The 27,187-nt window shown below is 42.9% G+C and overlaps 1 protein-coding gene across 1 annotated transcript in view; it reads left to right on the top strand.

Annotated features, from left to right (window-relative positions):
• Nucleotides 1-27,187, top strand: part of LOC134212290 (neural cell adhesion molecule 1-like) — a 1,103,894-nt gene that overhangs the window by 296,661 nt on the left and 780,046 nt on the right. The window contains exon 2 of the mRNA XM_062690003.1: nt 15,589-16,685. Coding sequence (XP_062545987.1) covers nt 16,559-16,685 — 127 coding nt within the window. The 5' untranslated portion in view covers nt 15,589-16,558. The remainder of the gene's footprint in view (nt 1-15,588; nt 16,686-27,187) is intronic.

Below are 27,187 nucleotides of genomic sequence, written 5' to 3'. Positions count from 1 at the left end.
CGCCCATCCACCAGAACATGGTCTATCTGGTTACAAGTTTCACCATTTGGGTGTCTCCAGGTGTGCTTTCGGATGTTCTTTCGTGCAAAGTAGGTGCTACTGATGGCCATCCCTCTGCAGCGAAAATTCTAGACCGTAGGCCGTTGTCGTGGTAGCGGTGAAGGCTCTCCTACCATTATGGGACGGAAAAGTCCTCTCTACCGACCTGGGCGTTAGCGTCTCCGATACAATTTTCACGTCATGCTTTGGGCACTCTCCAGGCTTTATCAAGATATTCATAAAACGTGTCCTTCACTCGTCGGATTTATCGTTTGTCGGTGCGTAAACGTTGATTAGGCTGTAATTGAAGAATTTGCCCGTATCCTCAACACACAGATTCGTTCGCTAATGGGTTTCCACCGCATCACTCGCTTCATCTGCTTGCCCATCACTACGAAACCAACTCCATGCTCTGCCTTTTCACCGCCGCTGTGATGAATGTTATACTTGAATGCAGTATTGGCTCGGAATTCACGTTTTCCGGATCGACCATCGGACTTCTTGAATGAGCCACATTCATCCAACCTTCTGCAGTTCACGAGCCAGAAGGCTCACTCTCAGGTTCATTTAGGGTCCTGACATTCCAGGTAGAGTTTCCAATAATGTCCTTATTTCTTGCCGGGTCGGTTGCCAAAATAGCGTTCTCTTTTCTTCTATCTCCATTTTCGTGGTATTTGAGGAGCTTCAGTAAGCTACCTTACCGGGGTCGCTTACCTACATCGCGATGATGGGGCTGCCACCTTAGGTATGCTGACGCGATACAGCATTTCGTTAATCAGCCGCTGGGTACCAGGCAGACGCTGTTTGAGCCGCACCTCCTGGTGAACAGACGCTCGAGGCGTACCTTCTCACTCAGCTGATGTCAGAAGGACAACGTGCCAGCTGCACTACCAGCTATACACAACCCTGCTGGCGGTCATTTGTCATCGGACGACCCGTGGAAGCGTGAGATAGGGACTTTGGGGACCAGAGCTCTGTTGGGCGCTCCTTCTTTGATGTCAACCCACCATTTTGCAGCCAACCCACCATTTTGCATTTTTAGTAGATGGGGTTGAAAAAGGTACCACCTTCAGTATATTTGAACCTACATTCAAAGTTGAACTAGCTGGACAAAGTTAATTGCCTACATTATGGAAAATCATAATCTTTTAATAACATAATTTGTTATAGTATGTTTTAGTTCAGGTATACCTCGATTATATGGACCCTCGATTATATGGACTTCGATTATATGGACTTTTACCTCAGTTATATGGAATTTTCTTCGCTCAATTTTTTTTCGTGTCTAGAGGTTTTAAATTTTTTGAATATTCTTCGTCATATTTTACATTAATTCTATATTTATTAAGGTACATTGGGACAAAAAGTAAGGGATGCTTTCGAAGTTATATAGATGAAACCGCACACTGAATCAGGATCGGCTGACTAGATTGATTTACTTTCACTACAAATTCCATTATATTTACTTTAAATCACAAATACCACGGCCACGTCTACAAATAGTGATAACGTGTATTTGAGGTGATCTCTGTTATATAATTGATGTGAATTGCCAGTCTGAGAAGCGAGTGATGAGATGAGATGTTCATATTTAGCTGTTAGATCTTCACTAACAAACCATTTTCTACCCTTGGTGCGTGAATTAAGTGTAGGAATGGAATTTGCAAGAGGCGATCATTAACATCCAGCAAATTTTCCAAGACTGATTTTGTTTATCAGTCTTCCCAGAATACTGGAAGGCTTATTTCAATGGCACTTTTTCAGGGAAATTAATCACTATTTGAACTGTAAAAATTGAAAAATCAACAAGAAGTCTTAACTTTTAAATACATGTTATTAAATATCCCGGTATTTATAGTCGTTCGTATGTTTGTTAAGTATCTGAATGTAAGTTGGCAGTTCTCAAATGATTTGCTGCTTAAAGAAGGTTACCAATGATGCAGGCAGCAAGACTTTGAATTATTTAAATTTTATGATAAATTTAATTGATTGAATTAGGACAATATAAAATAATTAAAGACCAAAGGAAGCTCCGAACATAGTTGTGTAGTGTAGGGTAGAAGAATGAACTCTTAGTAGCGAATAAATATATTACCAAAAAGTAAACTTTTCGAAAACTTTTTGAAATTTAAACTTTTTTTTTTTTTAAGAGAAAATGTCTGGTCACGCCTTTCTTTGGTAGCTAGGCTCAGTGCATTGTTGATGGGACAGATATTTAGGGCTCAAATGAGTCGTTTTCCTGGCATCGGTTGTCTTCAGGATGAAATGGACCGACGGAAAATAAAAGCAATAAAATAAACCCGGTTTTAATAGTACGCAGGATATTTTGTTTTTAAGCCCGTCGGAAGAACGATCCTTCTTTAAAACAAGCCTCCCGGAATCAAATTTAAATCTCAATGCGGAAGTGATGCACAACTACCATTTTATTAATTCAATAGTATGAGTGGAATAATTGAAATGGCAGTTGTGCTTTACTCGTATTGAGTGAGATTCTTAAAACAAATTAAATTTAAATTTGGATTAAGGGAGCTTGTACTTAACTATATAACAGTATGCACTGTAGTTAGAATTCGTGACCAAGTATATTATTGTGTCTACATTAAGCGCGAAATCTTCATTACTGACGTAATTTTAGAAGTGTGCAAGCCAGCGACTTAAAACGGTTAAGTTCTTACATAAACTCAACATCTACTGAATCATCATAAAATGGGCCAAAACATGCGGACATGTAATACATACAACATGTAATACAAAAATAAGATATTTTTTGTATTGTTTTAAGACTAATTTAATCGTTGAACACAAATTTTGAGAAAAAATAATTTTGCTTCGATTATATGGAAAATTTGATTATATGGATTTTTTGCATCGAAAAAGTCCACATAATCGAGGTATACCTGTATATTGAAATTGTTATAGTACACTGGAGTCGCTTTTTACGCCGTTTTTTATACGCGGGTTGCTTTTTACGCGGATTTTGGGATTTACGCGGTTTTTTTTTGAAATTACGCGGTTTTTTTCACGCGGATTTAATTTTTTACACGATTTTTCGAAAAAGTCTTGCAATCACGTAAAAATTATAAAAAGTAGATATTTGATCATTTTTTTGCAAAAGTCGTTTTTACGCGGATTTCGGATTTTAGGCGGTTTTCGAAAAAATATTCTTTTTCAAGGGAAAACACTTAGAGTATTTAATGGAGGTACGATGCTGGGTGATTAGAGCGAAGGCCGTTAGTCACGAAGGTCATTTAGCCTCAGCCGTTAGGCCGAATGAGAAGTGAGAAGGGAGAAGTGAGAAGTGAGAAATGAGAAAAAAGGTGTAATATGTGAGAAGTGAGCAGCAAGAAGGGAGAAGGGAGAAGTAAGAAGCGAGAAGTGTGAAGTGAGAAGCGAGAAGCGAGGAAGTGAGAAGTAAAATGTGAGAAGTAAAAAGTGAGAAGTCAGAAGTGAGAAGTGAGAAGTGAGAAGCAAGACGTGAATAGTGAGAAGTGAGATGTGAGGAGTGACAAGTGAGAATTGAGAAGTGATATGTGAGAAGTTATAAGTGAGAAATGAGAGTAATTTATGAGAAGTGAGAAGCAAGAAGGAAGAAGTGAGGAGTGTGAAGTGAGAAATTAGAAGGGAGAAACGAGAAGTGACTAGTGAGAAGTGAGTAATAAGATGAACATGTGCGATGTGAGAAGGGAGAAGTGGAAAGCGAGTAGTGATAAATGAAAAGCGAGAAGTGAGAAGTGGCAAATGAGAAATTAGATACGCTAAGTGAGATTTAAGATGAAAGAAGTGAGAAGTAAATAGTGATAAGTAAGAACTGAGAAGTGAGAAAGGAGTGGTGTGAAACTACAGTCAAACCTTCATGAGTCGATATTGAAGGGACCATCGACTCATGGAAATATCGAGATGTGGAATATAAAATCATTGGAAAGCTGTTTGAAGGGACCATCACAGTAGCCCAAAAAATAGTTTTTAATCTCGCAAAATTTGCTTCCATGAGTCGATATCGAGTCATAGAACATCGACTCATGGAGGTTTGACTGTATAAGCGAAAAATGAGAAGCGAGAAGTAAGATGTGCGAAGTGAGAAGTGAGAAATAGAAAGGGAAAAATGAGTAGCGAGAAAAACAGTAGCGAGAAGGGAAATTTGAGATTTGGGAAGTGTGAAGTAAGGAATGATATGCGAGTAGTGAGAAGTAAAAGATGAGCAGTGGAAAGTGATTTTTGAAAAGTTAAAAGTGATAAGTGAGAAATGAGAAATGAGAAGTAATATGTAAGATGTGAGATGCAAGAAGTGAGAAACAAGAAGGGAGAAGTGAGAAGGTAGAAATAAGAAATTAGAAGAAGAAGCGAGAAGTGAGAAGTAAGAAGTAAGATATGAAAAGTGAGAAGTGAGAAACGGAAAGTCAGAAGTGAATAGTTAGAAATTCGATTCGAGAAGCGAGATGTAAGATGTGAGAAGTGAGAAACGAGAAGTGATAGGTGAGAGCCGAGAAGTGGGTTGGTAGCGACAAATTCGAAGTTAGATTGAGAGAAGTGAGAAATTCAATACGAGAAGTAAGATGTAAGAAGAGAAAAGATGTAAGATGTAAGAAGAGAAGTGGGATGGAAGGGACAAATATAAGATGTGAGAAGTGAGAAGTAAGAAGCCGGAATTGAATGGAAAAAACTAAGCTGCGAGATGTGATATGTGAGAAGTGAGGAGTGAGATGCATTCTATTCTATGTTCCACAAAGAGCATGCACCATATTTGAAAAAGGTCGACAGACCTTTGGTCACGCGTGTAGATCAAAAGACTTTACTCCAGGAATTTCTTGGATGGCCAAGAAGCTATTCTTCACACGCATTCTATTCTATGTACCACGAAGAGCATGCACCATATTTCAAATAGGTCGACAGACCTTTAGTTACGCGTGTAGATCTAAAGGCCTTACTGCAGGAATTTCTTGGATGACCAAGAAGTTACGCTTTGTACACATTCCATTCTATGTACCACAAGAAGCATGCACCTTCTTCTTCTTCTTTTTCTTCTTCTTATTGGCATTACATCCCTACACTGGAACAGAGCCGCCTCGCAGCTTAGTGTTCATTAAGCACTTCCACAGTTATTAACTGCGAGGTTTCTAAGCCAAGTTACAATTTTTGCATTCGTATATCATGAGGCTAACACGATGATACTTTTATGCCCAGTGAAGTCGAGACAATTTCCAATCCGAAAATTGTCTAGACCGGCACCGGGAATCGAACCCAGCCACCCTCAGCATGGTATTGCTTTGTAGCCGCGCGTCTTATTGCACGGCTAAGGAGGAGAAGCATGCACCATATTTGAAATAGGTCGACACAGTTATACTTCATATACATTCTATTCTATGTACCAAAGAAAGCATGCACCATATTTGAAACAGGTCGACAGATCTTCGGTTACGCGTGTAAATCAAAAGACCTTACTCCAGGAATTTCTTGGATGGCCACGGAGTTATTCTCCATATACATTCTATTCTATGTACCACAAGAGCATGCACCATATTTGAAATAGGTCGACAGACCTTTGGTTACGCGTGTAGATCTAAAGGCTTTACTCCAGGAATTTCTCGGATGGCCACAAAGTTATTCTTCATATACATTATATTTTATGTACCTGAAGAAGCATGCACCATATTTAAAACACGTCGGCAGACCTTTGATCGCGTGTATAGATCAAAAGGCCTTACTCAAGGAATGTCTTTGATGGATAAGAAGTTATTTTATACACATTCTACTCAATGTACCACAAAGAGCATGTACCATATTTGAAACAGGTCGACAGACCTTTGGTTACGCGTGTAAATCTAAAGGCCTTACTGCAGGAATTTCTTGGATGACCAAGAAGTTATGCTTTGTACACAGTTATACTTCATATACATTCTACTCTATGTACCAAAGAAAGCATGCACCATATTTGAAACGGTTTTTTAAAAAGGATAGGAAACACGTGAAAACCACAAAAAATCGATTTTTAGTGAAGTCGTTTTTTAACGGTTTTCGGGATTTACGAGGAACGTATCCCCCGCGTAAAAAACGACTCCAGTGTATATTGAATTTCCCACAATTCAGTATATCCCTAATAACTTTTTTTTGCCAGCATCAAATCGTTTAGCAACAACGACGATATTTTCCCTTACTTAATTTTCTATATTGCTAACGTATTCATACATTTTTTGAGCTTAAGGCTCAAGACTCCGTCACAATGTTTTGAAAATTAATGACAGTATCGCTTGTTTGTAATAGTGGGGCAATTGGTACGGAAAAGTGCAGCAGCGATAGATAAATTTTGTTTACAACTGGGGTGGGTGGAAATGGGGTGTTAAAAATATGCCAGCTGATGCATAATGTTGCCAGATTTGACGAAATGTTTATTCTTTATCATAACACATGTTCACGGTGTATCAAATATATGAGTATTTATCGGTTTAAAATTTGTTATTCACCACTTGGAATTTAACAGAAGCTTACATAACATGTTTAAATATTTATTTCTGGTATATTTGTTCAATCCGACAAACAGCAATGATTTTTTCCAATAAACAAATCTGGCAACGGTGAAGAGATGATTATTTTCTTGTGTATGCACACCTTTGTTTGCGTGTTGGCTGGCGTATACGTTGTATTGTTCGGATTGAATGAAGTTGCATCGCGTAGATTTTGTACTCACCATTTCACTTATTGCGCTAGTGAATTTGAGTCTTCCGCATTTTATTGCATTCACAATACGATCGTCAAATTTGTCTCTCACTTCGATTTTTGGAAAGCAGTTTTCGACAGTTTTTGGACGCGAAGTGAATTAATTGGTAGTCAATAATGAAGAAAAATGTGAAACTCAGTTAGTGAATATGTTTAAGGAGTGATTAAATCAAGAAAACAGTGGGAAAAGATATTATAGATAGTAAAATCTATAGATGAGCGAAAGCATGGCTGAGTCGATTTTTTTGCCCGTGTACACGCGCATATGACGTCACAGCCCTTAACGTTTCCATTGACATCGTGACGTCATGCTCGTTTGGAGACACGTTTGACAGTTCGTTTGGAGACAGAGGATTTATCTTCGCTCATCTATATATTCCACTATCTATAGTGTGTATGTGTTTGCTCCGAACGTTTGGAGTTAGTATGCGTTCGATAAAAATACGAATGCCGGCCCAGGAAAAAAGGCAGTTTTCAGCGTTTTTCCTGCAATTCCTCAGTAATTGTTAATTTGGATAAGTGAAAAATTTATATGAAAATGTAATGAATATGCAATGATGGAGGTAAGTCAGCAAATAGCCCCAAAATATTGAATTTAGTTCAAAGCTTTATTAGTATTAGTGCGAATTCGAATAAAATCATCGTCATTATCAGATTGATTACGGTTTATAGAGCCTTAATGGAAAATTATGTGGAAAGGTTTTTCACAAAAGTTTCTGTTTTTATAGTAATTTTCATACAAGCTTCAAACTGCTTGTGCTCAGTTAAATTGCATCCAAATTAGCTAAAAATTGAGGACGATTATTAAAACAGCAAATGCCATCGTTTAAACATATGGGAACAAAAAAGTCAAAATTTGAATCACTCTAGTGCATATTTGGAGCGTGCAAATAAACACAACATTCCATAGAACATATTGCTACATAGTTCAAATCGAATTGAATTCATATTATGCTGACTTGTAAAATTTAGTCTCATTCAATTGATTATCGAATGTTTATTTGTTTGTATTCCTAATTATTTATTTGCATGCGTATAAATTACCAACATTTGGCGCCGATTGTCGTCCATATTAGTGATAAGGAAGTCAAGTGTAGCGTGGGGCGGGATCGTGTCAACCGGTTGGGGTTGTCAAGGCTCATGATGGTGTAACGGCACTCCAGCTCATCTTTGCACAATATCACGCCATTTTGAAAGAAGCGATAGATGCCCTATGCTTGTTGTTGGCGTTGAGGTCTCCTTCGAAGATCAACTGCCCCTGCCACTATGTGATCTTGGCCTTACCTTCGTAGGTCATCGGATATAGTCCAACGCCAGCTTTAGTTTGTGGGAAATAAGCCACGATGAACGTGATAACGCCGACGAAAGTGGTGTTAAGTTCTTACTCCGGAGGTGATATTCCTTTGCTTCGGCGTTCGAAACAAGCTACTTAGTTGAAATCAAACTGTCTTTATTCATTTCTTATTGGGTTATAGTTTTACCTACGGAAGGTTTTTGGAGTCATTTTTCGATTGATATCGTGAGCGATATTGGGGAGAGTAAGAAGTTGATAATGGGGGCAGCAGGGACTATGTCCAAGGGCTTGACGATCCCTCCCCAGGCCATCTGCGAGTTGTGGCGCCTGCCTAGGATGTGGTGGGGTTTGACAGTGGGCCCTGTTAAACCTCTATAAAAAGCTGCATGTATCCGCAAGTAGGCTCCGCCAAAGCGACCGTATGCCGCTCAAAGCGCACAAGCCCAAGTCCTGGTGTTAGGTGGGACGCTAAACAGCCCTGACACGACGGCCCTCCGACGAGACAGGAGGTTTGCGCAGGCCCAATAAGCCGCATTTAAAACAACCATTTCGAAGGCCATAGAAGATAATTCGACTCGATACAATCGGCAACGCCCTAGGCGACGAATAAAGGATCACGATTGGAAGCTTGGAACATGGAAGTCGCTAGGCTTCGCAGGTTGCGACAGGATGATCTACGATGAATTACTTCCCCGCAACAAGGTCGTAGCGCTGCAGGAAATCTGCTGGACAGGACAGAAAGTGTGGAAAAGCGGGCATCGAGCGGCTACCTTCTACCAAAGCTGTGGCACCACCAACGAGCTGGGAACCGGCTTCATAGTGCTGGGAAAGATGCGCCAACGCGTGATTGGGTGGCAGCCAATCAACGCAAGGATGTGCAAGCTGAGGATAAAAGGCCGTTTCTTCAACTATAGCATCATCAACGTGCACTGCCCACACGAAGGGAGATCCGACGACGAGAAAGAAGCGTTCTATGCGCAGCTGGAGCAGACATACGATGGATGCCCACTGCGGGACGTCAAAATCGTCATCGGTGACATGAACGCTCAGGTAGGAAGGGAGGAAATGTATAGACCGGTCATCGGACCGGATAGTCTGCATACCGTATCGAACGACAACGGCCAACGATGCATAAACTTTGCAGCCTCCCGCGGAATGGTAGTCCGAAGCACTTTCTTCCCCAGTAAGAATATCCACAAGGCCACATGGAAATCACCTAATCAAGTAACGGAAAACCAAATCGACCACGTTCTAATCGACGGTAAATTCTTCTCCGACATCACGAACGTACGCACTTACCGCAGTGCGAATATTGAATCCGACCACTACCTCGTTGCAGTATGTCTGCGCTCAAAACTCTCGACGGTGATTAACACGCGTCGGAGTCGTCCGCCGCGGCTAAACATTGGGCGGCTACAAGACGGTAGACTAGCCCAAGACTACGCGCAGCAGCTGGAAGTGGCACTCCCAACGGAAGAGCAGCTAGGCGCAGCATCTCTTGAAGATGGCTGGAGAGATATTCGATCCGCCATTGGAAGCACCGCAACCGCTGCACTAGGCACGGTGGCTCCGGATCAGAGAAACAACTGGTATGACGGCGAATGTGAGCAGTTAGTTGAGGAGAAGAATGCATCATGGGCGAGATTGCTACAACACCGCACGAGGGCGGACGAGGCACGATACAAACCGGGGCGGGACAAACAAAAACCGCTTTTTCCGGGGGAAAAGCGCCAGCCGGGAGATCGAGACCGTGAAGAGACGGAGGAACTGTACCGCGCTAATAACGCACGAAAGTTCTATGAGAAGTTGAACCGTTCACGTAAGGGCCACGTGCCACAGCCCGATATGTGTAAGGACATAAACGGGAACCTTCTTACGAACGAGCGTGAGGTGATCCAAAGGTGGCGGCAGCACTACGAAGAGCACCTGAATGGCGATATGGCAGACAACGGTGGCGGTATGGTAATGAACCTAGGAGCACGCGCGCAGGACATGCGACTTCCGGCTCCGAATCTACAGGAAATCCAGGAGGAGATCGGCCGGCTGAAAAACAACAAAGCCCCTGAAGTTGACCAACTACCAGGAGAGCTGTTTAAACACGGTGGTGAAGCACTGGCTCTCTCTAGCTGCACTGGGTGATTACCAAGGTTTGGGAGGATGAGGTTCTGCCGCAGGAGTGGATGGAAGGTGTCCCATCTACAAAAAGGGCGATAAGCTGGATTGTAGCAACTACCGCGCAATCACATTGCTGAACGCCGCCTACAAGGTACTCTCCCAAATTTTATGCCGTCGACTAACACCAATTGCAAGAGAGTTCGTGGGGCAGTACCAGGCGGGATTTATGGGTGAACGCTCTACCACAGACCAGGTGTTCGCCATACGTCAGGTATTGCAGAAATGCCGCGAATACAACGTGCCCACACATCATCTATTTATCGACTTCAAAGCCGCATATGATACAATCGATCGGGACCAGCTATGGCAGCTAATGCACGAAAACGGATTTCCGGATAAACTGATACGGTTGATCAAGGCGACGATGGATCGGGTGATGTGCGTAGTTCGAGTTTCAGGGGCATTCTCGAGTCCCTTCGAAACCCGTAGAGGGTTACGGCAAGGCGATGGTCTTTCGTGTCTGCTATTCAACATCGCTTTGGAGGGAGTAATACGAAGGGCAGGGATTGACATGAGTGGTACGATTTTCACGAAGTCCGTCCAGTTATTTGGTTTCGCCGACGACATTGATATCATGGCACGTAACTTTGAGAGGATGGAGGAAGCCTACATCAGACAGAAAAGCGAAGCTAAACGGATTGGACTAGTCATCAACACGTCGAAGACGAAGTACATGATAGGAAGAGGCTCAAGAGAGGTCAATGTGAGCCACCCACCACGAGTTTCTATCGGTGGTGACGAAATCGAGGTGGTTGAAGAATTCGTGTACTTGGGCTCACTGGTGACCGCCGATAACGATACCAGCAGAGAAATTCGGAGACGCATAGTGGCTGGAAATCGTACGTACTTTGGACTCCGCAAGACGCTTCGATCGAATAGAGTTCGCCGCCGTACCAAACTGACTATCTACAAAACGCTTATAAGACCGGTAGTTCTCTACGGACACGAGACCTGGACGATGCTCGTGGAGGACCAACGCGCACTGGGAGTCTTCGAAAGGAAAGTGTTGCGTACCATCTATGGTGGGTTGCAGATGGCGGACGGTACGTGGAGGAGGCGAATGAACCACGAGTTGCATCAGCTGTTGGGAGAACCATCCATCATTCATACCGCGAAAATCGGAAGACTGCGGTGGGCCGGGCACGTAGCCAGAATGTTGGACAGTAATCCGGTAAAAATGGTTCTCGACAACGATCCGACGGGAACAAGAAGGCGAGGTGCACAGCGGGCAAGGTGGATCGATCAGGTGGAGGACGACTTGCGGACCCTCCGCAGACTGCGTGGTTGGCGAAGTGCAGCCATGAACCGAGCTGAATGGAGAAGTCTTTAATGTGCAGCACAGGCCACTCCGGCCTTAGTCTGATGATAAATAAATAAAAGAAGTTGATAAGTAGGCAAATGGAGAAGGCGTGTTATGACCTTTGCTTTGCTATCTCAGCAATGGATAAGTCATTGATAACGTGCAATATGAACATGTCTTTTGAAAGTCATCGAGTTGAAGCTTAGGAGGAGTCGGCATGAGATTTTACTTCGTAAGGCGATGGCTATTCCTCTCCTTCTGAAGTTCGTCCGATCCAACCTCACCGGCATGAAATCCAGGAGCCGCGCTATGGATGTTTTTTTGTTATTTTGTTAGAGGCTTTTCTACGGATTTCACAGAACTTCATAAAAGAGCCGTGCTTTAGGTGTACCAGATCAGGTACAGCTTATCACTATAGATCCGGGAAGTGCTATGCCGGCACATATTGAAAATGTAGGATAGCTTCAATACACTGTCAGAGATTACTCCAGTTCCTTGAATGGTGTTCAGGTCAGTGGTGCGAATTCTCATTCTCAGTAGGATATTGTTGATATTCTTGTAGGATATTGATATCATTGCCTGTTCAAACTCACTTTCTAGCAGTGAAAACTGAAAATGGTTAGCAGCAACAATCAAAGATAAAGTAAACAAAAGACCTCTTTTTTCATCGCACACGCAATCCGCAGTTACAGTCCATTCAGTTCACTCGCTGATGGTGCGTGAAAGTGACGGCCCTACATTGAGATAACTCTACATTTAAAATGTATGTGCACAGCACATATATTTTTTCTTTGCTATGTATTATATTTATCTTGCACATAAAATGAGAAATCCTGCTGCTCATATATTCTATGTGCAAGAATTAACAAAATTTAAATGCATATGAAATATTTATTATTGGCTCATTCCAATATGTTTTATAAGTATTAGTGATAATAATCACAAACCTGCGTTTTAAATCGATTCAAGCTAATTAAGCATTTCGGTACATAATTTGTAAAAACAAAAACATGTAATGTGAAGGAATATTCATTTATATTCTAGACTAGCTGTCCCGTCGAACTTCGTATCGCCAAAAATTGATTATTTTCAAATTTGTATTAAAATCTCTTCCTTTAGAGCGGGGATAGGCTTCAAACCATCATAGATACATTTCTTGGCTTCAAAAATCTCCGCATGAAAAATTTGGTTTCATTTGCTTGATTAGTTCTCGTGTTATGCAGAAACTTGAGTTTCTTTTGTATGAGAGCCCCCCGTTCCAGAGGAGGGAAGGATCTCGAACCACCTTAAGAACCTTCCCCGGCCCCAAAAACCATTGCATACACATTTTCACGCCAATGGGTTCAGTAGTTTCCGAGTCTATAAGGGTCAGAGAGACAGAAATTCATTTTTACAAATGTTGCTTTTTAGGAAACATTTACAAATTTCCCGATTTTTTTTAAATCTGTATGTACACACTTAGCGAGTACCAAAACAAGCTCTAGATTCGGTACCAGTTTCATGAAAAAACGAGTGGTAGTGGAGAGATTATCTACTTGTACGACCTTTTCATTTAACGATTTACCATTGGTTGTCTGCTACTGTAACCTGATACCTACAGACAGTTTTGAACACATGATGGACATTCTCAGATCCCTCACACTTTAGTCGGAGATCCTTTATTCCGAGCAGCTCCAAAAACGTTTTATTTGCCCGATGACATTTCCACCTGTAGCTTTCCAGTTTACGCTCTTCGAAAATGTTTGTCAAATTTTATTACATTGCCTGCATGATTTTTTGTTCTTTTAAATATAATTTCGATGTCGATGGTCTTGCCGTACCTAAAACCAGACAATTCGTTGCTTTTTGCAGTTATGACAATCGCAGTAAAAAGCATCTGTCTCCTTATGAATAACTGTGTCAGTTTCAAAACTTTGTTCCAAATCATTCCAAATCAATCCATCTTCTCGTGAATATTTTTTTGTTTGTCGGCACGTTCATTACCTTCCCGCCATGCCAAGCTTCTAAAGCTATGTCCATTTAGAATCCGGAATAATAAAATCATCTGTATCTCGGTAACGGATTGACGTACAACTAAGGTTAATACATCAAAACAAGGGTAATTCACTGTACTTTAAGGAAAAATTATTGATACAAATAATTTCTTCTTGTTTCTAGTGAAAATTTGCATCTTCTTCTTTGTTATGAAAACTCGTATGTGAATATGTACGTTATGTGGAAGATATTGATTTGGAAAATGTATTGGAGGTAACCACTTTCCCTTCGATGGGACTCGAACCCATAACCCTACAGTACGCTAGACTGGTGCTTTAACCAACTAAGCTACGAAGGACCTCCGTCGGCCTTCGCAACCTAGCGGCTACTGAACGAGCTCGAGATTCCCAAATTGGACGCATAGTCAAATCACTCGCAATCCATTTTTCTCAAGCCAATACTTCCACATGTGTGTAGTACACGTCCACATTAGAGGAGCGTGAGTACTTAGAATGTCTGGCGGCTGTACACATACTTCATCAGCAACTGTACTGATCAAGTGAGGTTGTGTAAGCTATTTGCCAGTCGGTCGTCAAGCTCAGACCCGACCGGCTGGCAAATAGCTTGCACAACCTCACTTGATCAGTACAGTTGCTGATGAAGTATGTTGCTGATAGTATGTGTACAATAAATGATTCCGGATTCTAAATGAACATAGCTTTATGTTGTTGCTTCACTAACACGGACCCTAGATCAACCCAAACAATGTATGCCTTATCGAGACTGATAATTTATTTATTTATTCCCGAATTTACTTAACTCTTCCGAAGTGATGCGTCTGGATCCCTTGTTTCGTCATCGCTGGCATTACAAGCTGAGGTGACATTCTTCCAAATATTCTACGCTGGAAATTTATTTCTAAAGCTTATTCCCTCGAATTCAGCTACGCTCGTCTATTCCAACTTGTCGACGGTCCTCGCAGCGGATGATGACTGCGAATGAAGTCCATTATGAAAATAAAAGACAATCTTTTCAAAACAATTACAAATTGATTGTTATAGGAATACCGCCATCGGGGGTGACAATGGGTCTGGGGGGTGAGAATGGTTCATCGCTCTCACCGGCAGTCTGGAGGTCGTACTGCAAAATCGTTCAAAAAGGTCTCTTATATTTTAGTCTTCTTGCCCTCAGATACATTCAATTTATTCTACAAGTATTCTAAGTAGTTGAAACAGTGACAAATTCTCCCCCCATTTAACCCATTGTCACCCCCGACGACGGTAGCAACATTACCTGTAAGAACTGCAAAAAAAAATTATCGGAGTTCAAGAACAGCTTTCCAATTTGCTTCTCCGCCATTTTGGCGATTGGTACACATCGTTTATAATTCGTCGACTATGGGTCAATGCATTTAAAATTTATTCCCAAATCTTATACATCATACATACTTTGCATCCATATCTCATATGTTTTCTTTTAGGTTCTATTGATGATAAATACAATTTAAATGCTCCACATAGAATCAAGTTCAAGAAAGCAAGTTTGCTTCTATTTGTTTTACGCACATAAAAAATATTATGAATATGACTTTAGTGTAGTTGTTTGAAATATCAAATTCGAGTGAAATAGCCCAAAATTGAATCATGCAATGTATTATACCGTGTCTACACAATATGCTATGATGTTTTTATATTTATATTTTCTATTTGCCAAGTTTTTTTATATCTTTATTGAAGACACTTTCAGCCCATGGCTGGCTCGTCTCGTAAAGTTGTAAGTTATTTAAGTTTTTCAATTATCCATTGAACCATATTATTTCCATTTTTGGTGGTTTCAAAGGTATTTGAACCATATTGCGATGACCAAATGCAAAAGCATGGCTTTGGACTTATTTTTGTCATATGATCAACGCTGCGTGCAAATAGTGAGATATTTATCATGTTTTCCGCATTCGGTGTCAAAAAAAATTCGTACAACTCTATTCAACAGAATTATGAATCTATCCAAAACGAATCTATTTCAACAAAAAAAAACCTCATGGTACCGCACCTCGTTCTCTAATGGCACTTTTTCCGTTTTTTCTTTCCCATTCCAGAGCTTCGGGCTGCTTCCATGGGGACCCTTCCGAGCGGATTGGCAGTCCATAAATCACCGCCACCTGAAAGCAATGCGCAAACATGTGTGTGACAACGAGAATTTATCTGTCTGCGCCAAGTGAAACGGAAAATCCTCCCCCGAATCCACTTTTTATCAATATTCACAAAACAATAAAAATAAAAATAAAACATAATCTACGTAATTGAACTCCATAACATTTATCAAGGAAACTTCACACACACTCATTTCCCTCGCGTTCCAAAGCTCCCCCATCCCTCTTTTGCCCACCTTCTTCAAGCTTGTGCTTCGTGCTTGGAGCACTGATTTTCACGAACAAGAGGAAAACTACTTCTCACACGCTCCAGCCACCCCACTTCATTGTTTTCCTCCACCGCAGCTTGCGATAAAAGAGAGGATCGAAACATTCTTCTCGGCGTTGGCGGAGGAATCTTTCCCGATGGTCCCCTGGTCCCACGTGTGGTCTTCAGTATCGGAATCGATGCGTTCAATCACTTTCCAAACCAGTTTCCCATATAGTCGACAACGTCGACAACAGCAGCTCAACTTGGCACGGTAGAGTAGCAAAAGAACCAAACAACAACCAGCCATAATAATAATACTAATAGTAATAATAATAACACCCAATCCCCGGCGACCGACAACGACTTTGGAAGAATCATTCTGGCGGTTAGTCTTGGTCTGGGCGGAAAATTCTTCTGCAAAACTGTGCGCAAGCAACACTAGGGCCGGTTGCTGCAGGCTGGCAAAGTGTTCAAGTGTGGAACCTCCAATAGCCAATAGCCAATCGAAGTGTGAGGTGCAAGAAGCTGTAGCATCAACAGCGGAAGCGAAAAAAGGAGGAAAATCTTTTAACGAAGCGTGCTTGTGAGACAGCTCCACTCGGTGGCAAAGAAGGAAGTGGAAAGGTGCGCAGAGCTGTTATCACGCGAGTTGGAGCATCGACGGCGATGGGAAAAATGAAACACGGCTTCGCATTCAAATTTAATCAAGTGTTTCATGTGATATTTATCAACGTATTTATTACGCATTTCACGCTCGGATTACAGCTGCCTGCATCGGACAAGGATAAACATGGTGAGTGGATTTACGATAGACCATAAAAAATACTGCAACTGAGTTTTATTTGCTATCTGAGAAGTCTTTTTGGGACGAGATAAAGTTTTCCGTATTGGGCTTTTTCATTGAACAAAAATAAATCAATCTGTTCTGATTCTATTGTTAAGAGAGTAATTAATACCTTGAATGAGATACCGTTCGTTCCACACCACTAAGCGTCGCGTTTATTGAAAAATCATTTGTGATTCTCTTTGGAGCTATACTCGAGTTCGACACGGAAATGAAGTCTCTGAATAGATGTAACAAAAAGTATTTGATAATGATCCGGATACCCAGCGTAGTTCGGGTTTTATTCGCGTTTCTAGAATGTTGCTATAACGAAAGCAACTAAAATCATAACTGTTGCTTGGGACATTCATTCTAATTATTAGTTGAAGGAAATTTTAAATAACTTGTGGGAGCGTATTCGCGAATTCTGTTTAAAATCCTTTAAATTTTTTTGCCAATCGAACCGGTGAGACTCGCCCGTTATGAAAATTACAACACTGTGATATATCATAACGTATATGAGATTGCATGAGTGATACAGGACTCTGCGAATCCAGGATATTTTCTTTGCTCTACACTTTCAAAAGGACGCGCAAGGGCGCTCCCCAATACGCCACCGTATATGGCTGCGCATCCGGCGACTGACGAAGGTTTTGGTGGAGGGGCTGGGAATCGAACCCATGACCATTCGCTTGTAAGGCGAACGTGTAGCCAACTACGCTACGGAGCCCCCCTGATTATGAATATGTTCTTATTTAGATTTTCAATAAATTGTAACATATATGTACACATGTTCACATTATGCGTTTTCTGCAGTGTACTCTGTGTTTTATCTTGGGCGATCTTGATACGATTCACATTATCGTTAATCGTTAATATCGTTGTTATACTTATCTCTAATCTAACAGCCACAACCAAAAAACAAATCTCACAATTATTGTAAAACATCTTGGAATATACAAGGTTTTGATACAATAAATGTAAGCTTCTGTAATATAATAAAATTGTAAGATTGCGATACGATGGTTGTACCAAAATATTCCAAAATTGTATATGCCAAAATTTCATACAGTTTTTGTAAGGTTATTATGCAGAAATATAATAAAATCTGCCATTCCTGGTTGTGTGCAGAGATGTATGTGCCGTCACAATTGATGTAACTGTCAAACCCCCATCGGGAAATACGTCTATTGTTCGTTTCGTCTTCCGGTAATAGTCGGTAGTGATGCCAATGCTCATCTCATCATTTGAGAGGCTCTAGCTTGAGCAATAGTTAAGTAGCACCTATCTTGGTTTACTTAACATAAACATGCACTCAACCTTTATGGTGGCTGCTATAGAAGCGGTGATAGACTGTATAACCATGGGATACATGAAAATGGTAGTGAAAATTTAATTCACAGTTTTATACTGCATTGGTGTATTGTATTTCCTCTTCATGACTGAATGCCCGAAATTTGCCCTCGACATCTCATTTGGTTTTATGTAACGGCGAGGTACTTTTACAAACGGTTTCTTCAAATCCAGCTTGTTCCCGAATTCCTTGGGTGTTTTACGAGCTTTGGCCTTCAATATGGCTCAACATTTTCCAACTGGACGAAGTCCAGGCTAGTCTTCCCGAGTCATATCAAAATTACATCAACACATGTTATTGTGTTGGGGGCAGCAGGGACTTTGTCCAAGGGCTTGACGATCCCTCCCCAGGCCATCTGCGAGTTGTGGCGCCTGTCTAGGATGTGGTGGGGTTTGACAGTGGGCCCTGTTAAACCTCTATAAAAAGCTGCATGTATCCGCAAGTAGGCTCCGCCAAAGCGACCGTGTGCCGCTCAAAGCGCACAAGCCCAAGTCCTGGTGTTAGGTGGGATGCTAAACAGCCCTGACACGACGGCCCTCCGGCGAGACAGGAGGTTTGCGCAGGCCCAATAAGCCGCCTGGAAAACCAATAATTACGAACAATATAAGAGATAATGCGACTCGATATAATCGGCAAAGACCTAAGCGACGAATAAAGGATCACGATTGGAAGCTTGGAACATGGAACTGCAAGTCGCTAGGTTTCGCAGGTTGCGACAGGATGATCTACGATGAATTACATCCCCGCAACTTCGACGTCGTTGCGCTGCAGGAGATTTGCTGGACAGGACAGAAAGTGTGGAAAAGCGGGCATCGGGCGGCTACCTTCTACCAAAGCTGTGGCACCACCAACGAGCTGGGAACCGGCTTCATAGTGCTGGGAAAGATGCGCCAACGTGTGATTGGGTGGCAGCCAATCAACGCAAGGATGTGCAAGCTGAGGATTAAAGGCCGTTTCTTCAACTATAGCATCATCAACGTGCACTGCCCACACGAAGGGAGACCCGACGACGAGAAAGAAGCGTTCTACGCACGGCTGGAGCAGACATACGATGGATGCCCACTGCGGGACGTCAAAATCGTCATCGGTGACATGAACGCGCAGGTAGGAAGGTAGGAAATGTATAGACCGGTCATCGGACCGGATAGTCTGCACACCGTATCGAATGACAACGGCCAACGATGCATAAACTTCGCAGCCTCCCGCGGAATGGTAGTCCGAAGCACCTTCTTTCCCCGCAAAAATATCCACAAGGCCACATGGAGATCACCTAACCAAGAAACGGAAAACCAAATCGACCACGTTCTCATCGACGGTAAATTCTTCTCCGACATTACGAACGTCCGCACTTACCGCAGTGCGAATATTGAATCCGACCACTACCTCGTTGCAGTATGCCTGCGCTCAAAACTCTCGACGGTGTACAACACGCGTCGAAGTCGGACGCCGCGGCTTAATATTGGGCGGCTACAAGACGGTAGACTAGCCCAAGAATACGCGCAGCAGCTGGAAGTGGCACTCCCAACGGAAGAGCAGCTAGGCGCAGCGTCTCTTGAAGATGGCTGGAGAGATATTCGATCCGCCATTGGTAGCACCGCAACCGCTGTACTTGGCACGGTGCCCCCGGATCGGAGAAACGACTGGTATGACGGCGAATGTGAGCAGAAGTAGTAGAAGAGAAGAATGCAGCATGGGCGAGATTGCTGCAACACCGCACGAGGGCGAACGATATAAACAGGCGCGGAACAGACAAAACTCGATTTTCCGGAGGATCGAGACCGTGAAGAGACGGAGCAACTGTACCGCACTAATAACACACGAAAGTTCTATGAGAAGTTGAACCGTTCACGTAAGGGCCACGTGCCACAGCCTGATATGTGCAAGGACATAAACGGGAACCTTCTTACGAACGAGCGTGAGGTGATCCAAAGGTGGCAGCAGCACTACGAAGAGCACCTGAATGGCGATGTGGCAGACGAAGATGGCGGTATGGTGATGGACCTAGGGGAACGCGCGCAGGACATAATTCTACCGGCCCCGGATCTCCAGGAAATCCAGGAGGAGATTGGCCGGCTGAAGAACAACAAAGCCCCTGGGGTTGACCAACTACCAGGAGAGCTATTCAAACACGGTGGTGAGGCACTGGCTAGAGCGCTGCACTGGGTCATTACCAAGATTTGGGAGGAGGAAGTTTTGCTGCAGGAGTGGATGGAAGGTGTCGTGTGTCCCATCTACAAAAAGGGCGATAAGCTGGGTTGTAGCAACTACCGCGCAATCACATTGCTGAACGCCGCCTACAAGGTACTCTCCCAAATTTTATGCCGTCGACTAGCACCAATTGCAAGGGAGTTCGTGGGGCAGTACCAGGCGGGTTTTATGGGCGAACGCTCAACCACGGACCAGGTGTTCGCCATTCGCCAAGTACTGCAGAAATGCCGCGAATACAACGTGCCCACACATCATCTATTCATCGACTTCAAAGCCGCATAGGATACAATTGATCGGGACCAGCTATGGCTGCTAATGCACGAAAACGATTTCCGGATAAACTGACACGGTTGATCAAAGCGTCGATGGATCGGGTGATGTGCATATTTCGAGTTTCAGGGGCATTCTCGGGTTCCATTCGAAACCCGCAGAGGGTTACGGCAAGGTGATGGTCTTTCGTGTCTGCTATTCAACATCGCTATGGAAGGGGTAATACGAAGATCAGGGATTAACACGAGTGGTACAATTTTCAATAAGTCCGTCCAGCTATTTGGTTTCGCCGACGACATAGATATTATGGCACGTAACTTTGAGAAGATGGAGGAAGCCTACATCAGACTGAAGAGGGAAGCCAAGCGGATCGGACTAGTCATCAACACGTCGAAGACGAAGTACATGATAGGAAGAGGTTCATGAGAAGACAATGTGAGCCACCCACCGCGAGTTGGCATCGGTGGTGATGAAATCGAGGTGGTAGAAGAATTTGTGTACTTGGGCTCACTGGTGACTGCCGAAAATGATACCAGCAGAGAAATTCGGAGGCGTATAGTGGCTGGAAATCGTGCGTACTTTGGACTCCGCAAGACGCTTCGATCGAATAGAGTTCGCCGCCGTACCAAACTGACCATCTACAAAACGCTCATTAGACCGGTAGTCCTCTACGGACACGAGACCTGGACGATGCTCGTGGAGGACCAATGCGCATTCGGAGTATTCGAAAGGAAAGTGCTGCGTACCATCTATGGTGGGGTGCAGATGGCGGACGGTACATGGATGAGGCGAATGAACCACGAGTTGCATCAGCTGTTGGGAGAACCATCCATCGTTCACACCGCGAAAATCGGACGGCTGCGGTGGGCCGGGCACGTAGCCAGAATGTCTGACAATAACCCGGTGAAAATGGTTCTCGACAACGATCCGACGGGCACAAGAAGGCGAGGTGCGCAGCGGGCAAGGTGGATCGATCAGGTGGAAGATGACTTGCGGACCCTCCGTAGACTGCGTGGCTGGCGACGTGTTGCCATGGACCGAGCCGAATGGAGAAGACTCTTACATACCGCACAGGCCACTTCGGCCTTAGTCTGAATAAATAAAATAATACATGTTATTGTTGTCATAAGACGAGTTAAGCACAATTCCATTTAATTCCACCACCTCGTAATACTTAAGTCGAGTCAAGTACGAGGAGACACTGAAGACGAACTTACAGTTGAACTCGAAATAGATATACACAGTATAAAAATGTTACAGCATATATGATGTAACAAAAAGGTTCCATTTGATTCGACTCATTTTTCCATCACATTTTAAAATTACAGCTTGTCATTACTATGGGGCTTGTATTCAATATTCTATGCAAGAAAAAGTTGGATGTAAAATTAGAGGCTATTGGTCCCAAAAATATGGGTTCAAATATTTCCATGACGAATAATATTCAGAATTTTTAACAGTGTATGAAAAAGTATTAAGAGGTGGTGAAATTAAATGGAATTGTGCTAAACTCGTCTTATGAAAGTGAAAACATTCCACTAAAAAAGAGCTAAATAATTTTCTTGATATGTTATTGCCGATTTCACCAATTTGAAGAGTTATGTGTAGATTGTGATTTGCCCGCTTCTTTTACTCACACTCACTCTCATTTCGGGTTGATCGTTTTTTGTTGCTGAAATTTACCCAATTATAACCCATTACTCGTTAGTCACATGTAAGCGTGTACGCTAAATCGATTCCCGCCATGATTTGACGACTATTTATTTTCAGATTGAGCACTCACACACAAATAGTATACACGGAAAATCATTTTTTTTGAGTGTATTGAGTGTGAGAAAAAGATGACTATGAGAAAAAAAAATCTCGCAAAACTCTTTCATTTCATTTTTTTTTTTTCATTTCATTTATTTAGTTAACATCTAAACAGATACCACTGAATCAACAATTTGACGCCACAATGCACGGTTCGAGGCCGCATCTCTCCATCCTCGGATACACCCCACGCTCGCCAAGTCGTTCTGCACCTGGTCTGCCCATCTCGCTCGCTGCGCTCCACGCCGTCTCGTACCTGCCGGATCGGAAGCGAACACCATCTTTGCAGGGTTGCTGTCCGGCATTCTTGCAACATGTCCTGCCCATCGTACCCTTCCGGCTTTAGCTACCTTCTGGATACTGAGTTCGCCGTAGAGTTGGGCGAGCTCATGGTTCATTCTTCGCCGCCACACACCGTCTTCTTGCACACCGCCAAAGATAGTCCTAAGCACCCGTCTCTCGAATACTCCGAGTGCTTGCAAGTCCTCCTCGAGCATTGTCCATGTTTCATGTCCGTAGAGGACAACCGGTCTTATAAGCATCTTGTACATGACACATTTGGTGCGGTGGCGAATCTTTTTCGACCGCAGTTCCTTCTGGAGCCCGTAGTAGGCCCGACTTCCACAGATGATGCGCCTTCGTATTTCACGACTAACGTTGTTGTCAGCCGTTAGCAAGGATCCGAGGTAGACGAATTCCTCGACCACCTCGAAGTTATCCCCGTCTATCGTTACATTGCTTCCCAGGGGGCCCTTGTCGCAATCGGTTCCGCTCACAAGCATGTGCTTTGTCTTCGATGCATTCACCATTAGTCCAACTTTTGTTGCTTCACGTTTCAGGCGGGTGTACAGTTCTGCCATGTCATCCGCGAAGCAAATAAATTGACTGGATCTGTTGAAAATCGTACCCCTGCTGTTACACACGGACTCTCCGCATGACACCTTCTAGCGCAATGTTGAACAACAGGCACGAAAGTCCATCACCTTGTCTGTAGTCGCTGGTGCGATATTCGAGCGAGCTGGAGTGTTCGCCAGAAATCTTCACACAGTTTTGCACACCATCCACCGTTGCTTTGATCAGTCTGGTAAGCTTCCCAGGGAAGCTATTCTCGTCCATAATTTTCCATAGCTCTACGCGGTCTATACTGTCGTATGCCGCCTTGAAATCAACGAACAGATGGTGCGTTGGGACCTGGTATTCACGGCATTTTTGAAGGATTTGCCGTACAGTAAAGATCTGGTCCGTTGTCGAGCGGCCGTCAACGAAGCCGGCTTGATAACTTCCCACGAACTCGTTCACTAATGGTGACAGACGACGGAAGATGATCTGGGATATCACTTTGTAGGCGGCATTAAGGATGGTGATCGCTCAAAAGTTCTCACACTCCAGCTTGTCGCCTTTCTTGTAGATGGGGCATATAACTCCTTCCTTCCACTCCTCCGGTAGCTGTTCGGTTTCCCAGATTCTGACTATCAGTTTGTGCAGGCAAGTGGCCAGCTTTTCCGGGCCCATCTTGATGAGCTCAGCTCCGATACCATCCTTACCAGCTGCTTTATTGGTCTTTATCTGTTAGATCACATCCTTAACTTCCCTCAAGGTATGGGCTGGTTGGCTTCCATCGTCCGCTGAACTGACGTAGTCATCTCCTCCGCTGCCTTGACTTTCACTGCCTGTACTCTCAGCGCCATTCAGATGTTCCTCGTCAAGATGCTCCCATCCTTATCCCGGCACATTTCGGCTCGCGGCACGAAGCCTTTGCGGGATGCGTTGAGCTTCTGATAGAACTTGCGTGTATCTTGAGAACGGCACAGCTGTTCCAACTCCTCGCACTCCGCTTCTTCCAGGCGGCGTTTCTTCTCCTGAAAAAGGCGGGTCTGCTACCGCCCGCGCTGCGTCCTTCTCCTCCAGAATCTGTCTGCACTCTTCGTCGAACCAATCGTTCCGTCGACTTCGACCCATATACCCGACATTGTTCTCCGCTGCATCGTTTATGGCTGCTTTGACCTTATTCTCGCAAGCCTTAAGAGGGCCTCCATCAAGCTCATCATTTTCCGACAACGCTGCCACGAAATGCTGCGCGTATGCAGTGGCGACACCAGGTTGCTTCAGTCGCTCTAGGTCGTACCGCGGCGATCGTCGGTACCGAACATTGTTGATGACGGATAGTTTTGGGCGCAGTTTAACCATCACCAGATAGTGGTCAGAGTCAATGTTAGCGCCACGATATGTCCTGACGTCGATCAATCGTGCCGTCCATCAATCAGAACGTGGTCGATTTGTGGTTCTTTCTGCAGTGGTGATCTCCAGGTGTACCGATACAAAAGGCTGTGTTGGAAGTAGGTGCTGCGAATGGCCATATTCTTGGAGGCGGCGAAATCAATTAGTCGTAGGCTGTTTTCGTTCGTCAGCCGGTGAGCGCTGAACTTTCCAATAGTCGGTCTAAACTCCTCCTCTTGGCCAACCTGAGCGTTCAAATCTCCTATGATGATTTTGACGTCGTGGCTTGGGCAGCTGTCGTACGCACGTTCCAGCTGCGTATAGAATGCGTCCTTATCATCATCAGTGCTTCCGGAGTGTGGGCTATCGACGTTGATTATGCTGAAGTTGAAGAACCCGCCTTTGATTATCAACCTGCACATTCTTCCATTGATCGGCCACCACCCGATCACGCGCCTTTGCATATCGCCCATCACTATGAAAGCTGTTCCCAGCTCGTGTGTGTTGCCGCAGCTCTGGTAGATGGTATGATTACCTCTAAACGTTCGCACCATTGATCCCTTCCAACAAACCTCCTGCAGCGCTTCGATGCCGAATCCACGGTATCCTTGAGCACATCGGCAAGTATGCGTGTGCTCCCAGTGAAGTTGAGAGATTTGCAGTTCCACGAACCGAGTTTCCAATCGCTAGTTCCTTTTCGTCGCAATGGTCTTCGCCGATGGTTCTTGTCCGTACTCTCTTGTTGATTGTTCGTTGCTTATGATTTTTTAAAGGCTGGCTTGCAGGGCCTGACACCAAACCCCCTAAATTTCCGGAGGACCATTCCTCCTTATTTCCGGTGGACCATGGTGCACAGTTTCACTTAGAATCCCTCGCTGGCACTCGGACGATGATCAGCCGCTCCTAACATGGAGAACAGACGCTGTTGTGAGCCGATCCTGACATGCAGAACAGACGCTCAATAAGATTTGCACCTCCGGAGAGGAGCAAACCCCCCTTTCCCTGTCAGCATACGACCATAGTTCCCACCGGGGTTGGTTACCCGATCTTCCCTAAAGTTGCTCGTATCCCAGCCAGCACCACGAGGAGGTAGGGATAGGAGTTGCTGGGTAAGAGGCTAAGGACCGCGAGATGGGGTCTATTTTATTCCTTCAGGTACGCGAAGTACCAATGGTACGCTTTACCCAGCATTTGCCGTGCCCTCGCAAAACTCTTACGAAGTGCAAAAAGCGCAATATTGTGTTATACTTAATTTCTATAACAAAAATTATTAGAAACTTGGTGCAGTATATTGCTAAAATATCTAAACTTATATAAAAAATTACATAAGACAACAAGCTTTCAATTGCTGTTACTATTTGATTAAAAATCAGGTATGGGAAAAATCACATTTTCCAAATACAGAGGATAATCAAAACTCACCCGCGATCTTACTTATAAATTACCGAGTGATAAAAACACGTCAGCGATTAAGAATCGTTTGAAAATCGTATCTTGATTAGAAGCATTTACCGTTACATTTTGAACTATTTTTTCTTACTACCATGACACCATAAAGGAAAAACAATATTTTCACCTTGAAGATGATATTTTAGGACCAAAGTGTTTTCAGCAAAGTCAAATCTTATTATTTAAGCTTTATTTTGAAGTTCGTTGCAGGGTGGTCCCACTTTATTTTGAGATAAAATTTCTAACTTCTATATTTCTAATATTAGCATTGTACGACGTTCAAGAATGTTGTTCGTAATTTTGAGACACTTTGCTGAAGAACCCTTTGTTGTACGTTTGTTATGATAATTTCAAATAATAATATTAGGGTGACCCTAAAAAAATAATATTGAGATTGTTACTTTCAAGTTTTAATCCATCGAAGTGTCTTATACAAAGTTTTAGAGCATGAAAAATGCACGTTTTGGTTACACAACCCAGTGAATACATTGGTGGATTGCAGAGATATCACTGTTTTTCTTGAAAAAAAAACCGCCTTTTTCAAATGCCTGTATTTTTGAATGAGGAGAAAGGGGAATCCATTTCTCCCTGGGTTAGACAGAGGAAGAGCTAAGGATTGCTCTGTATGTTTTAAAACCGGGGAATTTGAGAGAATTTGAAGTTTTTTTTATCATGTAAAGAAATCTTTTTTTTTGTCTTTATTAAAGTGATTTTTTAATTTAAAATTAAGTTCATCACTAGCACAATGTAAAGAAATCGCTTTTCTACGAGTAAATCAAAATTATCAGTTCTAGAAGTGTTGTAAACCGAAAATTCCGTTCAATGAATAAAAAACAACGTGCCTTTTTTTATGCTTTAAAAATTTGTAGAAGACACAACTTTAATAAAAATTAAAACTAATAAATTACAATCAATATAATGATTTTTCAGTGTCATCCTAACATTATAATTTGAAATTATCATAACAAATGATACAAATGACGTACAACAATGTTTATTCGACAAACTTCCTCAAAATTTAATAAGAAACAACTTTCGAGAACATCTTAAAATGATAAAATTAGAAATTTAGAAGTTATAAAATGTACCTCAAACTGTAGTGGGATCACCCTATTGCAACAAACTTCAAAATAAAGCTTAAACAATAAGCTTTGACTTTGCT

This window comes from Armigeres subalbatus, chromosome 2, assembly GCF_024139115.2.
Source record: "Armigeres subalbatus isolate Guangzhou_Male chromosome 2, GZ_Asu_2, whole genome shotgun sequence".
In the NCBI taxonomy this organism is placed as follows: domain Eukaryota; kingdom Metazoa; phylum Arthropoda; class Insecta; order Diptera; family Culicidae; genus Armigeres; species Armigeres subalbatus.
Note: the sequence above shows the minus strand (reverse complement) of the source record. Positions and strands in the feature narration are given on the sequence as shown.